At 48.6% G+C, this 17,322-nt stretch overlaps 1 protein-coding gene across 1 annotated transcript in view; it reads left to right on the forward strand.

Moving 5' to 3' along the window:
* Spt6 (transcription elongation factor Spt6) overlaps nt 1–17,322 on the forward strand; it is a 101,353-nt gene that overhangs the window by 16,009 nt on the left and 68,022 nt on the right. The window contains exons 11-14 of the mRNA XM_050189070.2: nt 583–728; nt 10,720–10,970; nt 11,193–11,322; nt 14,763–14,913. Coding sequence (XP_050045027.1) covers nt 583–728; nt 10,720–10,970; nt 11,193–11,322; nt 14,763–14,913 — 678 coding nt within the window. The remainder of the gene's footprint in view (nt 1–582; nt 729–10,719; nt 10,971–11,192; nt 11,323–14,762; nt 14,914–17,322) is intronic.

Genomic DNA, 17,322 nt, shown 5'->3' on the forward strand with positions numbered 1-17,322 from the left:
CCTGTTTGCGCCAGTCCCGCAGGCAAGTTTCGGGAACTTTAAATGCCCGTGATGCGGCTCGATTTTCGTCTGTCTCCGCACACGTGATCACTTTCCTTTTAATTGCGGCATCGCAATGAACTCGGCATGTCTTCGCAATTGGCACTCGTATGCTGATAGAGCAAATGCGTAAAACGGGAAGACAGGGAAGACGGACAGTGCACTAACCTAAGCACACATACTACAGCACATGGAGAAAGCTACGGCAGCTGAATTGCTTGCTGAGCCTTACTCAAATAAACTGTCACCAGCCACCACAAACGAGATCTCTCCCTGCTACAAAGCTGCTAATTGGATCCGATTGACTTGACTTTTGGCTTGTGTAACCCTCATGGTGACATACAAGAATACAGTCCACTAAGCTTAGCCAAAGTAAAGGGTTTTCAAGAACCACCATGATCCTAGGGATAGGTACACCACATAATGCCCAGTGCATACTGAAGCTTGTGCTGCATTTCTGCTTGCTTCACTGTCAGGACAAAAGACCGCTGTGTGGGGCAGTTGTTTCACTCATGCGCTCCCCTTTTTTCTCTGGTAATGCAGTGGTGCCAGCTGCAGCAGCGTAAGAAGAACCTGCAGCAGCTGTTTCAGCGCATGCAGGAGTTCCAGTGTGATCAGATACTGCAGGAAGACCCAGACAAGCCGCTGCCAGATAATGTACGACCTATTGACGAAAACGACTTTCAGAGGTACTTTTTGCCTCTCTCTATGCTCTTTTGGCATCTCGTAAAAGACTGGTTTATGTCACCAGATGTGTACATGTTTTGCTTGCTGCAAGAAGAAGCCGCTTCCTCGTAAGAACTTGAATGAATGTCTCATGTGAATCCGCCTTTTTCTTGTTCCTGTGCTGCTCTCCGCCACATGCCACTTGAAATGTTTTGGATGGGTGCCAAGGCTTTTGCCAGTTGATTTGTGTACCTGCACCCATATTGAGTGCACGTTAATTGGGTGTTTTGTAGGTTGTGAATAATTATTAATGGCTTCTGCGGGGCAGCATGTCATTCCTGGAAGCCATGTAGCACTCATGTTCTTTTGGGTGAGCAGGCCCGAGTGCCCTGTTCTGCTAACAGTGTGGTTGATAAAGGCACGCTGCGTTCCTTCTGCCGACGCGGCTGCCTTGGAGTTTGTTGTCGCTGATGTCTGCTCTTGCACCTTGCTTTATGTTTTCCGTTTACACATTCCATTAGACATTTTGCATATTCAAAAGTCTTCGAGCGCAGCCTTCCGCGTCGGGATTTGCCAAAGCGGAACATTTGTTTACATCGACACCTACAGCCACAGGTCATTGTCAGCTTTGGATATTGTGGAAATGGCTCATCGCTGACATGAAATTATGTCAAATCGTAGTAAAACATACATACCTGCGCATATGAGCCGCATTGTTCCATCCTGAGATGAGTCAATATGAGCGGCCCAGTCCCTTAAACATCAGAAACTGGGATCCAGACGCATATATTACGGGCTGTTATTACTGATTCTCGCATTTCTTTAACTTCATCATATTTGCAGTTTGCAACTGCCATAAAATATTGTTGGATAAAACTGTGCTTGGCACAATCGCTCACTTATAGGTCATGTAGTTCTCTCACGAAAACACGAATGCTATCGCTGACACCATTGGTAACTGAGCGAGGCGGTTGTTCATGCTGCTCTACTGAGTGCACTGTCTCTTGTTTCCCATTTGACGCAGAGGAAACGGTGCTTAAAAGCTTCCGGAAATGTGGCACCGTAACAACACGTACAGACCTAGCCTTCGAGAACAGTGACCTAGAGATGTTGGCACAGCGCTGTGTTGCCACTTGCCGCTTGTTATGTACGCACCATGAGAAGTAAAGAGTAGTTAATATCAAATCGCTATAGGGCCACAACTGAACCATAAGATCAGTTTCCTTCATCGTAACTGCTTGTCCTTAAGTTCAGGTCCACCGATAGCAGGTGCACTAACTCGGCGGGGCCAGGCTTAACCCAACCTTCACTAAACAGGACCAACATTGACTCAAACTTCATGCCCACGGCTTGAGAGGACTGAAGCATGTGCATTTCATCTTCGAAAGCACGTTTCGACTCATTTTGAGTGTGATTAATTATATATACAAGCGAAGGTGCTGCGGCTATTGCGTTGTCAATTCGACGGTCAGTCGTGTAGGGTTCGGTCGAGCAATCATGGCCGGCATGCTGATTTTGTCAGTGCCGTTGACAAGAAAGCCTGTCACGCTACGATAACTTGCGCCCATCGATTGCATCATTGTCGGCCTATTATGATAAAGTGGTCTCAGTGACACACTGTGCTGAATAGTCGGCCAGTCGTTGGCATCAGTCTCTTGTCTGTCTTGTATCGACCCAGTGTTGCCGCACCTTCAAAAGGTATGCGAAGTTAGGCACGCGCTGCCATCATCAGCAAGAGGGGGCTGTCACTGCTAGAAGACTTCGCCAGCAACGTGATTTTTTTGAACTGTCGCAGTTAGGGATGGATGTTCGTGGTTTTCGGTGGTCCGAGATGGTGCCCCTTGATGGCCCGAGCACACGCTGGCAACGCGAAGGAAGAGCCAGCATCTTGTGAAGGACAGCGTTTATTTTCGCAGCAAAGCTTCTGGCCAGGCTGCGTCCAAACAACTCTCCTTGGGCGCGATCGGAGATATTCTGTTCGATACGCGTTCTGTTCAGTTGCTGCAACGTCACAAAGTTGCAGTATGCAAAATTTGTGACAGCGGGGTGGAGAGAGCAGCCAATCAGGAAGCGGTGACCTCCCCGGAAGTTTACTTCCGTCGTTTGTCGTCTGCTTGCAAACGGTATACTACAAAACCAAATGTTTCTCGTCTTCCAAATGAATTAAATCTTTATCTAAAAGAATGTATTTTTTCTTCTCAAGCCCAAACACGTTTTCAAATAGTAGTACGTGTGACTACTGCAATTTATAACTATTAGGTTCTTTGCGTCGTCCCTAGGTGGTGTCGCGCACAGCGAGAAGAAAAAAGAAAAAGAAAACGACGGGAGGAGTGGCGCACTTTTCAAGGGGCAGCGACAACATTCCAGTGGCTCGCTGGCACCAATGATGTTGTCGATTTATCTGTACAACCAACGAATTATTTGTTTCGAGAAACAAAAACGACGCCGGAATTCACTTTCTGCCATTTCTTCAAACGCGTTTCGCACCGCCACCCGCTCTCCTCCTTCCTCTAGAAACGCCAGCGCAACAACCTAAGTTCCCAACGGAAGCGCCATTTTCTCGAATTAAACTATAGATTGGATTCAAACGTGCTATTCCGTAGCCGAAAAGGCCACCTGTTGGATCCAATCCAATCCACCAGACGCGCCATGCGAAGCCGTATGATCGCTCCAAACTTCTCAACTCCCGTCGCGTTCGGACGAAATGCTCGGTGGGCGGATGATTGACAGGAGCGTGTCGTCATTTTGACGTCACCAAAAACGGGGCGGCGCCCCGCGGCTGGCGACGTCGGCGCGGAGTAGGCCAATCGCGCGCGCCGGTAACCGAACGAACGCGCCGAACAACCATCTCCGATCGCACCCCTTATTTCATCTCGAATGCCCATTTTTAAGGTCTTAGTCTAGCCTGGTCAAAGAACTAAAACAAAGATGCATACATTCCTTGACTTCATTTTCTTTCACTGGTCCCTGCAACATGGGTTGAAAAGCCACATCAAGCGGAAATTTCTTCCTACCTAAATTAAGGACCCGCTGCCACCACTCACTTCCACGAAACACACTTTCCACGTGTGCTTTGCCATCTATCTGCGCATTGGCTCGGGAGACGCCGTCACGGCTTTCAGCATAATTTCCCTGACGGCCCCTGCTGGCACTGCTGAATGTCCTCGGCGCCACTGCAGCTGCATCCAGTACGAAGGAAGACTGCTCAGAAAAGCGTGGCAAACTGCCACAAAGGTCCCAGCTCCCAACCTCTCAAAGCGACTGTCATCCAAGTGTAACGCAGGGGCTTTTCATCAAGTTTGCTTGCCATCAATGAAAGGCGGCAACTACATGGTTGACGGGGCAGTCTGTACGACGCCCTTGCCACTTTCTGTTTTGAAGTGTAGTTGCAGTCTCGTGCTACGCACGTTTTCGACACCGCACCTACATAGAGCTGTATATCAGTGGAGTTACAATGCGGTACACGGCACAAGTGTTTGCTGTAATGCGCATCTGTGTGCATTTTTTTGGGGGGGGGGGACTTTCCCCCAATATCAGGCTGCACGGCTGCGTGCACGTCCCTTCCAAAATGTCCCTTTGCAACTAATCCACTAGGGTAGGATGCATGCACTGTCGCGCCATGAAAAAGGTGGATTGTGAGGTTTCAAAATGTGCCCTTGGGACAAAGGAACAACAACATAGTACAGTCGAACCCGACTATATCGAACCCGTTTACATCGAATTATTCTATATATCGAATGATTTCTGGTCACGGTATAGTTACAATGAGTATATATAGCAAAAATTACGTTTACATCGAACAAATATTGCAGTGACTCCCGATATATCGAACGTCAAGCGGCGGAAAAGTGCCCCCAGAAGTTGGCTTTCCCTCGCGGTAGCGGGGAAACCCGGCGGCGCGGCTCCATCCAACCGCTCTCCCTACCGTGACCGCGCTGCCTCGGGCTGTTCGGGCGAGCCGTCGACACTTCCCCCGTCGCGCATAGTGGAGTCTATTAGGCCACATCCTCCCTCTTTCTCTATCATCTTTCACTTGCCACCCCCTCTCCCCTGATGACGCTTCGCCGTGCTCCCTCACGGGTTGCAGAATCAAGCGTCCTTCCTTTCTTTAGATCACTATCTAGCGACACTCCCCAGCAAAAAATGATCCTGGCCCGCCTACAGCACTTGCTCAGACAGCCAATCAGAGGCTCTTGTGCTCTCTTCGTGCAAGATGGTGAAAGTGCGAGTTGTCTGGCTGCTTCTCTGGTTTATCGTGTTTGCGCCTTGTGGGCCTTCTCCCGCAGTGTTGCCGTGATGAAGCGGGAGAATTCGCCTTTCGTCGTGAAGCTCGAAATCATAAATCGCGTCGAACGCGATGAGAAGTTGGATGTCCCCGCAGCGTGCAAGATTCCGAGGAGCACTCTCGGCACGATTAGGGCTAAAGTGGCCAGACTCTCAACCCGGTGCCCATGGCGCCCGACGCGTACGCACGGCCGTGTACGAGGGGTTCTTCATACGTGCCGGTTTCCGCGTGCTCGGTGAGGACTGTAAATTCTGATCAATGTGACGAAGCCGTTGCCGGTGTTGCCGAAGTTTGGAGCGAGCTGTGAAAATTTCCGGGACATTCGAATCATCGGTGGACGAGTTGGTGAGTGCAGATGATGCTGTCGCGACCACGGTAGAGGCCGGAAACGAAGACTACATCGCCGACATCGTACCGAGCACAAATGAAAAAGGCACATTGAGGAAAGCAACTACGGTCCTTTGCCCACATCCTCCAAAGTGATTGGTGCACTCGCATTAGTCCGGCGCTTCTGCGCAAATGCGGAAGGTTGCGGCCTCAGCTGCTCCGACTCCTTTGACAACGTGGGGAAGTGCGTGCGTCGCAGGCAGCAAAATTGCCCAAGCAGAAGAAAATGCTAGAAAACTAAGCTAGTTTCGTTAATAAAGTGATTTTATAAATGGTATGTGCTTTTATGACATCCAATTATTTAGCAGGCTTATATCGAATTATGCTCTATATCGAACTGACAGGCGTTTTCTTGCGAGTTCGATATAGCCGGGTTTGACTGTAGTGCAAACAATCAAAAAGGTCATTTATTGCGCCTTTCCTACACCAATGCCAGCTAGCCGAATTACAATCAATAGAATATGCCGATGGGCGCTGTGGGGTTCTCCTCCGTACTCTTGGGACAAAGGAACGACAACACAGTAGTGCAAACAATCACAAGGGCATTTATTGCACCTTTCATAGATCAATGCCTGCTAGCCGAGTTGCAATCCCCAAAACATGCCGATGGGCGCGCGACAAATCTAGAAGTCCGACTCACCGCGACCGCATAGCGAGCGAATATGTTCGCCCCATGCTGGAGCCCAACACCTGGTCGTTCGCGTGTACAGTCACGCGAATGGTGGCGCGTTCGAAGGCAGCCATGCGAGACAGTCTCGCAGAAGCATGGGTCGGCGCACGCGCAGCACGGCACGTCCGCACTCCTCGACGATGTCGAACCTAAGAGCCCAAGCGCCTTCCTTTCGGCGCCCAAGTAACCTCGCATGTCGGCGGCGTTAGCAGCGCAACACTAGCGCCATCTCTCGCACTGCGCTTCAACCACTCCGACCGCCGCGGGCGCCAGGCCACGCGGCGGGCGAAGCCGCCCTGTAGGAGACGAGCTATGCGGGAAAACTAGATCTCAGGGGAGGCGTGAGAGTCACGCATCCCCACATCCCCCCAACCTTAAATCACTACATATTCCGGCGAACACACACTCTAACAACAACACGTGCTTCGCGAACAAGGTGGTACATGCAACAGTGGCCGCGCCGAGGAAATGTCCACACGCTGTCCATAACATGCGAGCCGACTGTCCTTGGGGTACACCGCTGGTGTCTGCCGGTCACAGCAGCTTTGCAGACTCGACGGCACGATTCCAGGCCAGGACTCCGGAAACGGCGACGCAGTAGTCGGAAAGAGCAAGCGTCGCTTGCGCCGACACGCCCTGCTGGCAAGAGCCGTCGTAGCTGTCGGTGACCGCCGGCTCTTTTGTCCGCCGCCGAGGGTTGTGAGCTGGATGCAGGAGGCCGCCGAAGTCGCTGCGCTGAACTGGCCACAGCATCACCATCGCCCGGGGTGACTCTATCGTAGTCCGGGGCAGCAGCGCAGACGACGTGCATGTGACAGCAAGCCAGGGGTGACTCCAATCACGCTGCGTAAACTCAACACACTCGGCAAACACTACAGTAGTGCAAGGGAGAGGAATTCTGCATGCGCATTGCCCACGTGGTACGATGTTCAACTCGGCTAGCAAAAGATCGGGCAGCTACTCAGATGCTAAGTTCACGTGAACGAAGCTCGCTTCCTTGAGTCGAACGAGTAATTTCAATTCGTGCGAGGCTAACTAAAATGAGGGAAGCAAAGTGCAACACCTCAACGCCACGGTCCACCAGGTTGTGTCCCTCCATGTGCGACAGGCAGCTCCGTAAAGCTTTAGGCCTAAAGCGTCACTACCCTGACAACAACCGGCATCCAAAAAACAGCACCCAAAATGGGCGCAAGAAAAAAGGCAGCAGCGAGGAGACGTCAGCTCTGTTAGGTGGTCCTACCCCGCTCGGTGCACACAGCATCTGAGTTGATGGTGCCTACCGTCCCAGACAGTGTGGGAGCGCCCGGTGCCAGGCTGCAATACCAGTCAGCCCGTAGTGGCACCCGTGGCCCGCGGCCACCCGGCTCCCAGAGCCGCGACTTCAGAGTCAAAGAGATAGAAGAAGCTATTTACATAAGAAATTCGGACCACCCACGAGGCTTCCGTACTCACTCGCTTCAGGCTTGGCCATGCTCCGCGGGTGCTAAGCCTCGCTCTCCCAGGATGCAGACCACGTGGCTCTCGTACCAACGAATGTCATTAAAAAAAGCACTTGCGAAAAGGCTTAGCATGTTGATAAGTTCAAACACACTACAGCCACCGTCGCCTCTCTCAAGAAAGCACGCCGCCAATGCTAGCGATCAAAATCCATGCTAGCCCTGCGCTTCGATTCAAACAAAGGTCTCGAACGAAGCAAAACTGTTAAATCTATCGCCCGATGCCCCAAGAGGTCCACGTTGGGCAGCCAGATGTGGGGTTCTCCTCCGTACTCTTGGGACAAAGGAACGACAACACCGTAGTGCAAACAATCACAAGGGCATTTATTGCACCTTTCATAGATCAATGCCTGCTAGCCGAGTTGCTATCCCCAAAACATGCCGATGGGCGCGCGACAAATCTAGAAGTCAGACTCACCGCGACTGCATAGCGAGCGAATATGTTCGCCCCATGCTGGAGCCCAACGCCTGGTCGTTCGCGTGTACGGTCACGCGAATGGTGGCGCGTTCGAAGGCGGCCACGCGAGACAGTCTCGCAGAAGCATGGGTCGGCGCATGCGCAGCACGGCACGTCCGCACTCCTCGACGGTGTCGAACCCAACAGCCCAAGCGCCTTCCTTTCGGCGCCCAAGTAACCTCGCCTGTCGGGGGCGTTAGCAGCGCAACACTAGCGCCATCTCTCGCACTGCGCTTCAACCACTCCGACCGCCGCGGGCGCCAGGCCACGCGGCGGGCGAAGCCGCCCTGCAGGAGACGAGCTATGCGGGAAAACTAGATCTCAGGGGAGGCGTGAGAGTCACGCATCCCCACAGCGCTGACGAATTGAGGAAATCCGACTCACCGCGACAGGATATCGTGCGAATATGTTCGCCCCCCCATTCTGGACACCAACACCTAATCATTCGCATCTACGGGGATGTGAATGGTGGTGTGGTTGAACGGTTGTGTTCGTCCTTCACGGTGCCCCACGCTGAAGCCTCTCGCGAGACAGTCCTGCAGAGAGTGCTGACAAGTCAGTGCACTCTGCCGACCCCAAGCCAAAGAGGAAGAGGCTACTCCATATTGTGCCCAGTGTCACCACTGATAGGTGGTGTTAGCAGCGCAACACTTGTGCCATCTCTTGTACTGTTGTGCAACTACATTGACCGAGCTATGTGGCAAAACCAGATTACAGGAGACCCAAGGGCCATGTAGGGAAAACAACATCAAGGGATGTGTGAGAGTCGAGCGTCCCCACATATGCCTTAGCGTTTAAGAATTTTTGCCTTTCCTTCTTAGTGAAGAGCACACCTGCAGTTACATAAAATATGCTGATAGCATCATTTTACTCTAGAATCTTGTAAAGTCGAACTCCAAGGGGACCGGAAAATTATTAGAATAAAACTAGTTCCCGTTAAGTACAGCGCCTGATCAATTGTCCGGTACAATGTGCAAAACCAAAATCGTCACTGGGCTCGCATTGAAAAAGTCTTATGTTTCTTCCATTAGTGCATGACGACATGTGGTGGAAGAAGACTAGGTTCTGTGTAAGGTCCAAGTGCGATAAGACCGCGCCTTGTGTGCCGTTTGCTGTGGGTGTGAAGGAAAACGTCTGAGGTTGAGCTGAGAAGGATGGTGACTTGATGCATGCCGTCCTCCTCACTGCCCAGTGTTGGGGATGGTATTGAGCGCTCCTAACGCTCGATGGGGGTCAGTGATAGATGAGGGCGCGATAACAGTATCAAGCCCGCACTAAGAGGGAAGGAGGGGGAGGGGAAGGAGGCAGGTGAGCGTGGTAACATGATCAAGTGCATGCTAGGTGACTCTTTGCTTCTCCTTTGAACGTGGATTGGAAAGGAAGGTGCCTGCTGCTCTGCTTCCCTTGGTTTGTTCTTGGCTCCCTGAGTGTCTTTCCTTGTCATTTTCATGGCACGCGACATTGCCGTAGCTAGCGACCCATTGACCCTTTGCCTTTGGCTGGGTTTGTCCAAAATGTGGTCTGTGGGAAAAATAAATTTTGTTTGAAAATAACTGTTGCGCCATTTTTTGAGTTTGAATTAGTGGGAATTTTTCTGTACTTAAATAATGAGCCTTTGCCGGTACCAACAGAGCAGTTAGAATTACGTGTCTGTCAGTTCGAATGAATCGATTTCAAATTATCTGGGCTTCACTGTCGTTGTAGAGCTTCAACCATTTGAAGGAGATGAGAAATCTAACTCTCCATTGCCTGTATTTGTAGTCATAATCTTGCCATTCAGTTATTATAATTCTCTACTGCCCTCGACTGTGCTTCCCTTCTAATGGCATCCAGTTTAACTCTGACGGGCCCCTAGTTATCTATTCTACTAATTTCGTGGCTTTGCCAACGATCATGCCTTGCTTAAAGGGACACTAAAGGCAAATATGAAGTCAAGCTAGAATGAAAGATGATGCTTCTGTAATAACGAATTCTTCATTCGAAATGAACACAGAGCTTTTGCAAGCGAGAAAATGATGGAAATAGAAAACCGGAGTGGCTCCATCTATTGTTGACTAAGGTACCTCTTATTTGTGGTGTCAGCACCTCCGATTTTCAAAGAACAGCCACTGTAAACGGCATCACTTTTCTCCGTTTACAACGGCCGTGGCGGCAGCGTGTGGCGATTCACCAAGCTGCCGGCTCCATCGACGGAGGCTCAAGTGACCATAACTCGCAACCTGAACCCAAGCAGAGCCACAGAGTGACCCATGCAATCTGAACACCTACACCCACCAAACAGTACACTTCGTATAAAGAGCAAAATAAAAGAGTCTACAAAAGACAACAATGGCATAGAGGGTGGTCACGTGGAGGTAACGTCAAGTCCTCTGCTTTGGCACGGGCAGTTCAAATGGAGAAGCAACAGTGGGACTTTCAAAGGCAATTTGCCAGGCAAAAAATTATATATTGGCATAGAGAAAACGGTGATAGACTTCTAAATGAATGCTCTGTTGATCTAGCTCGACTTTGTGCTTTCCTCTAGTGTCCCTTTAATCTTTATTAGAATGTTATCTGCCCAGGCTTTGTCTCAAATCTATGCTGCCATCTTTCTGTCTGAATTGAACAGAGCTGCAATGGCTGGGTAATATAGTGCTACCATATAATTGGCCAGAAACCAGCTGCATATGCACGCATTGAGCAAGTTGCCAGTCTGTTGACAGATTCATTTTTCTTGCAGGCTGAAGGAGGTGCAGACGCCCGAGGAGTTGCGCGATGTGTACCAGTTCTTCCTTCTGTACTACGCACAAGAGATACCCGAGATGCAGGAGGCAATGCGCAAGCGCAAGAGGAAAGAGGCAGAAGCTGAGACTGGTGAAAACGGCGAGAATACACCGGCCAAGGAACCTGAGGAGCTGGATGATGAGAATCAGCGGTTGAAGCATCCTGTCCGCAAGCGTCTGTTTGACATTTGCCGTGACATGGGACTCGGTAGGTCCATTTGTGCTATTTTTGTGTTTTTATTGTGATAGCGCACTGTACTTCAAAAGTTAAAGAGAACATTTAGATTTGTGAACCTGAGAGCCTAAAGTACTTGTACACTTGACTGACTGTATTATAAATGAGATGCTTCTGTCTTCCCCACCTTCTCTTTTAGCTGTGAAACTTTTCTTAGGTACTGTAATGAGTAGCGCTTCTCTCCCTCTTTTGCAGATGGCCTTGCAAAAAAGTTTGGTTTGACACCAGAGCAGTTCGGAGAGAATCTTCGAGACAATTACCAGCGGCACGAGGTGGACCAGTTTCCGGTTGAACCCCTGATGGCCGCTACTGATTTTGTCAGCAAGTGAGTTTCCTTTTCTTCAGCACTTTTGGGCATTTGGGGACCTTTCTGTTGGGGCTGGTACTGTCCACTTAGGTGCATGTCTTCCAAGCTTCGTACTGAAAATTATGAAGACATGTTGCTGTACTATTGTTTGCCTGTGGCCGCTGTTCTAGAAATTATTTCTGCCATCTCCTCGGCTGCACATTACTTTGCCCCAGTTTGCACCACAAAGTTGTCACATTGCTTCATTACATCAGTGCAGTCTGGAATTTCCCAACCTTAAGGTGTTATTTATTTGACATCTAAGAGTTTGGCCACATACGCATTTGCACTGAAGTGTCAGCCCCTGAACGCTTTTGCTTGCACATAGTAAGCAGGCTGTAGTTGAAACATGTTCGGTGTTGTCATGCTAGACTTGAAAACTTGTACCCTGCCATCAAGACTGAAAGGTTGGCTAGTTGGTCACTGCAGCTCGCACGCATATTAACTGCACAAACACTCAAAACACCCAGATGAAAAGATTGGTATCAACTCTAAAAACACCAGGTGGAGGGGGAAGAAAACAAAAACAGGACTAGTAGTTGTTCCAGTGCTTTCATTCATTCTTTGTGCATGTATATACTGTATTTACACGATTCTAACATGCCTCCAAATCTAATGCGCACCCAAATTTCGGGGGTTTGAAGTAAAAAAATAAAAATGCTCCTGAATATAACATGTGCCTGATTTATTTTTCAGAAGAAACATAGCACACCCCCTACGTTCGGGATCAGAATTAAGAGACCTGCAGAATTTACCTTCACAAAAGGGAAAAGTTCTTTTTTGAAATTAGCTTTCTCAATGAAAGCGGTATGTCATCGCCACCATTTGCACTTTATTGGCCGCAGATACCAAGCAGACAGGGGTGGTATTCCCTAGCAATCACATTTAGGGCTGCTACTATCACTTTCACAATATTTTATGTGACTGCATCGGACTTGTCGGAGTTTGTGGCCGAAAGCGTTCCTTGCACTGTGCAGGTTCTGAGCTTGTTCAGCGCTGAAAACACTGGCTGCTGTATATGCAGACTCAACCAGCAACGAGTTGCGTGAAACCTCACAAAAGGGATAGTATCTCTGAAAGTGACTGATCTAAACAGACACTCCAGATCATACCGCATTTACTCGATTGTAGTGTGCCCTCGAATGTAACGTGCACCAGTTTTCCGTGACCCCCCCCAAAAAATGAAAAAAAATATGCCCTCTATCATAATGCGCACCCATTTGCCATGACCTAAAGAAAGTCCTTTACAGTACTGCACACCTCCTTCTTTCGTATAGGAATACAACTTTCTCTCATTCGGAAAAAGAAAGATTTACTCCCAGTGCACTAAAGTTACGATAAATAAAGAAAAGTCGTCGTTTGGCCCGAAAGGTCGAAAGGTGAAGCATCGATTGCAATAGCAAATTAGTAGACAGCTATACGAAAAATAAGGGTAGAACTTTTTTCGGCCGTATGAACTTATAAACATTCGCCTGCTAAATTAACCCTTTGAGGGTCGAATTATCTCGAAAAAAACTTTCCCAGGTGGTCAAATTACTTTATTGCGGATCTTGAATGTACAAGATGTATAAAGTCGGGAATAAATAGTAAAAAAAATTAGGAACACTATTTTGGTGTCGGCATCACTCAGAACTGCAAAATGTTCAATAGTATTTCAGAGTGTGGTACTCCTTGAAACACGGGTCTCCGCACAGTGCCTTATCGCAGTCTGCACACCTAAAATGCGTGCATCTTCTTCTCTTGTAGCGACAAGTTGTGTTGGCGCACACATGACATCTTCTCTGCTTGCGGCTGCCTTGGGCAGAGGTCTGAGGCACCCTCTCGCGTAAGCGCGTTGCCGCAGAGAGCGAGAGCGGCGGTGATAAACAAGCTAAGAGCAGTGGCAATCAAGATAGAAATCAACTTCTGTCGCTCCTGCGATAGCGTGCCGACAAAGAGAAAAATCACGTTTCGCGCACCTCCGTTGCGATCACGCAGAGGAAACGAAAGCGCGTTCCCGCTGAGAGCGAGAATACCTCGCGAGCGGCGATTATAAACAAGCTAAGAGCAGCGCCAATCAAGATAAAAATCAACTTCTACCGCCTCTGCAGGAGAGTGCTGACAAAGAGAAAAATGACGCTTCGCGTGCCTCCTTTGCGATCGCGCGGCGAAACCGAAACCGCAAAAGGGGTGTTGCCGCAGTCTGCGCGACGCGCTGAAGTTAGAAATCAGTTTTGCTTATCTCCACAAGTAGGTAGCGCAAATTTCAAAAGCTTCTTGTAAGTCCCAAGAGGTGACAGCACCTCCCAGTAAGCACACATCGTCATTATGCCACGAAATTTTAAACGGAGGGTCGAAAGCGTACCCGTACGGCAAAGACCTTGCAGGACAGAAAACCGCCACCGTACATGTACGGCGAAAACCTTCAAAGGGTTAACAAACGTTGTCACATGTGCACTAGCAAACATGAACACATCTCACTCATTGACCATGGAAACTCTTCATCATAACACTGGAGTGAGGAAGCGCGGTAGCAGGAGCAAGTGAATTGACCTTTGTGCGGCCTCTTGCTTCAACACAAACTAAGTGACAAGAACACAGCATGGTGCGTCGAGATGTGTAAACTCCGTCTCCATCGCATATCACTTTCAAGATAGGGGCTGCGTGGCCGCACCGTACTCAGCAGCCGACGGAGTAGAACGCCTCTCCTGTTTGCGCCAGTCCCACATGCAAGTTTCGGGAACTCCAAATGCCCATAATGCGACCCGATTTCCGTGCGTCTCCACGCACGTGATCTCTTTCCTTTTAATTGCGGCATCGTGATGAATTCGGCAGGTCTTCGCAGTCTGCACTTCTATTCTGATAGAGCAATTGCAGAAGATGAGAAGATGGACGGTAGACTAACCCAAGCACATATACTACAGCACATGGAGGAAGCTACGGTGGATAGGCTCGAAGCATGTACAAGGAGGCCATTTCGAAATGCCGATGGCAATATGGTAATGCAGATTTAGGGCCGTACTCGATTCTAACACGCAGGCTATTTTTGGACCTGTTTTATCAGAAAAAGCGTATGCGTTAGGTTTGAGTAAATATGGTAGTTGAGCACAGAATGAACCCGAAGGTGCTTCATTACCATTTTGTGATGGTGATGACTCTGCGTCTGAACGCTCCGACGGTAGAGTGTGGCTAATTTCACGAACGCTATTTTCGGTTTTGTGTCCCATTGTAATGCACTGGCAATTTTTGGAAAAATTGTGCATGTTAGAGTTGTGTAAATACGGTGTGTAAGTAGTGACAGTTGCTATCTGTATTGGGGCACATAAATATGCGAGGCTACAGAAAATATGTTTTATTGTTACATTTTGCATACTTGGTGCACCACATTTTTCACTGGAAGAAAAGAGAGGCTCGCTGCCATCTTTATTTTCATTCTGCAGGCGCTTCACAACACCCGACGAGGCCCTGAAGGCAGCGCGATACATGGTGGCAGTGATGATTGCTATGGACCCTCTGGTACGAAGGTGCATACGTGAAACCTTCTTCGAGAGAGCCAAGATCAGCATTTCACCCACGAAGAAGGGTCTGAAGGCAAGCAGCCATGTCCTCAGTACCTCCATGTCTACCGTGTAGTTCCATGCACTGGAGCAATGGCAGGTTTCTGAGCAGCCAGAGAAGTTGCTCATGCCTACCTGGTTATGAGGTGGCTACATCGCTCTTTTTCATTCCCTTCACAAGTGATAGAGACCATGAACAGAGCAAGTAGTTTTTTAAAATGAAGTGTGTGTTGTGAATTGATGGGCTTCAATTTGACTTAATTTCATTTCATTTAATTCAGCGTACACCCCATATAAGCGATCTTGTGCACTATGGCGACAAGTGATGCGACGGAGATGGCTGTCGCTTCCACTTGTCGCTCACAAGTTGAAACCCACACGAGGGATGGCTTTGAGCGACGACTCTCGAGTGTTGTCAGTATGAGGGCAGCAGATGTGCACCAAAACTAGAGCGATGCGCACTCTTATAATATAAATAGATTTGTTTTGATGTACAGAACACCATAAAATGTTTCTAAAGGTCTTGTAGGTTTTTTATTCTTGTATTTAGCAAAATGGGGTCATTTGCTCGTTTTGAGTGACAACTGGTAGCACAGCGTAGTCCACTTATAGCAATACCATATGTAATGACAAGTCCACTTAACAGTGTCAACTTATACATTAGGGCTATGAGAAAAGAACCCATATCCAACAATACGTTATTCACCGCATATCGAATATAACAATAAAAATTTTGCTTTCTGGACGGCGTTTTTCATGCAAAATAATTGTGAAATTTGCATTGCTAAGTTCTCCTTAAACAAACGATGCCGAGACGGGCTCATACACTTGCTGACGCGAGTTCGTATCTGTCGCCATTAAACGGGCAGCGTGTCCCCGTGTTGTGTACCAATACCAATCATAACAAAAGCGACAGATCAGCTGAGCATCTTGCTGTTGTGCCTATGCTGGATGGTGAGGTGCAGCCATGCAACAACCACAGTATAAATGATGCCGCTTCAAATAGACAAGAAAGAAGAAAACGAGAAAGATGACAGACAAGCACTCTGTGGTACAAGACAGAATAAGCTTCGCTTACTTTGGCAATAATCTTCAGTGGTTTCTGCACAAGTCTTTTTTGGAGATGGAAAATTTAATTTTGTCTTAAACCATAAAATTTAGTAACTAAAGAGTAGGAACTAGCTGAGTGAAACTAAGAATGTACCTTAAAGAGCCCCTCACCAGGCCTCGTAACAAATTTTGATTATACAGTGGAAGTTGTTACGTGTCCTCTATAAAGCTTTCTGCCACAAAAATGTTTCTTATCGGCTCATTAATTGCTGAGATGGAACTATTTCAGTGTTGCAAACTCGAGTTCAGGAGACGAGCTTCACTGCAATCACAGACGCTCCCTCCGTTTGCCCCGTCTATTCTCCACAAGCGAAATTCGTTCCCTGCATTCTCCCATACTGGACCTCGAGGATTGCGCGATGAATGCGTCGCGGGCCCTGCCTTCATTTTTTTTTCTCCTCACCTTTTTGCGGCGCAGCGTACTTCCGCTGATGGCGTCGCATGCGAGCTGTTGCAATTGTTTCGTTTCACGCAGCACGTGATTTTCCACGCTGGGCATGAGAACACCTGACTAGCGGTATAAGTCTGTGCTACACGAATACTGAGGCAGACACACGGGGATCACAGAGCATGATCCTGCGCTGAAACATGGTAGAAAATGACATAGTTTCGGTGTCTGCGCGTGCGACCTCACAACGTGGGAACAAGCAGACGAAACAGAAGTACAACTCTCTTGCTGCGGTGCGAAGTAAAACAAAAACATGCAGACATTCGGTTTGTGTTGTTTTATTTTTCTAAGCTTTAATTCGTCTGTTCTCACAACATGTTACACAAATAACAGATGTTGACTTGAATAATTCTCAGTCACATGTCACCATGAGCGACGTCACAGCGCGAACATATGTACGTAGGTGCACTAGCACGTGTATGTCATCCTTCGGCTTGAAGCGCAGTGGCTGCAAGGAGAAGGGAAAACGGCATGTGGTTTGAAATTTCATATCTTTTTGCGGCGCGTAGCGATGTAATACTTTGCAGACACGATCATTATCGCGCATTGTGTGCTCTGCGCTTGTCAGCTCAAAATGGCCTAACCTGGTGAGGGGCCATTTAAGCAATTCAGTGATATGCCTTTTTATATCACCAAGAGTTTACTTTAAGCTCTGTAGAACTAGGTTTTAAAGTGCAGCTCTTAGATTTTAAAGTGAAGCATTGCGGAGGATGAAAGACAGCGATAGCGAAGCAAGTGCCTGGAGGTGGTGCAGCGTAATCATGAGGAAGAAAGTGGAGGAGAGTATGGCAAAAGGGTGAGAAGGAAAGCGGAGATGTGCTTCTTGACGGCAGCCTGCCACGAAGTGGCGCCATAGTGGTGTGTGCCGTCACCCAGTCGCTGATG

The sequence above is a fragment of the Dermacentor andersoni genome, chromosome 3 (genome assembly GCF_023375885.2).
Source record: "Dermacentor andersoni chromosome 3, qqDerAnde1_hic_scaffold, whole genome shotgun sequence".
Classification (NCBI taxonomy): Eukaryota; Metazoa; Arthropoda; class Arachnida; order Ixodida; family Ixodidae; genus Dermacentor; species Dermacentor andersoni.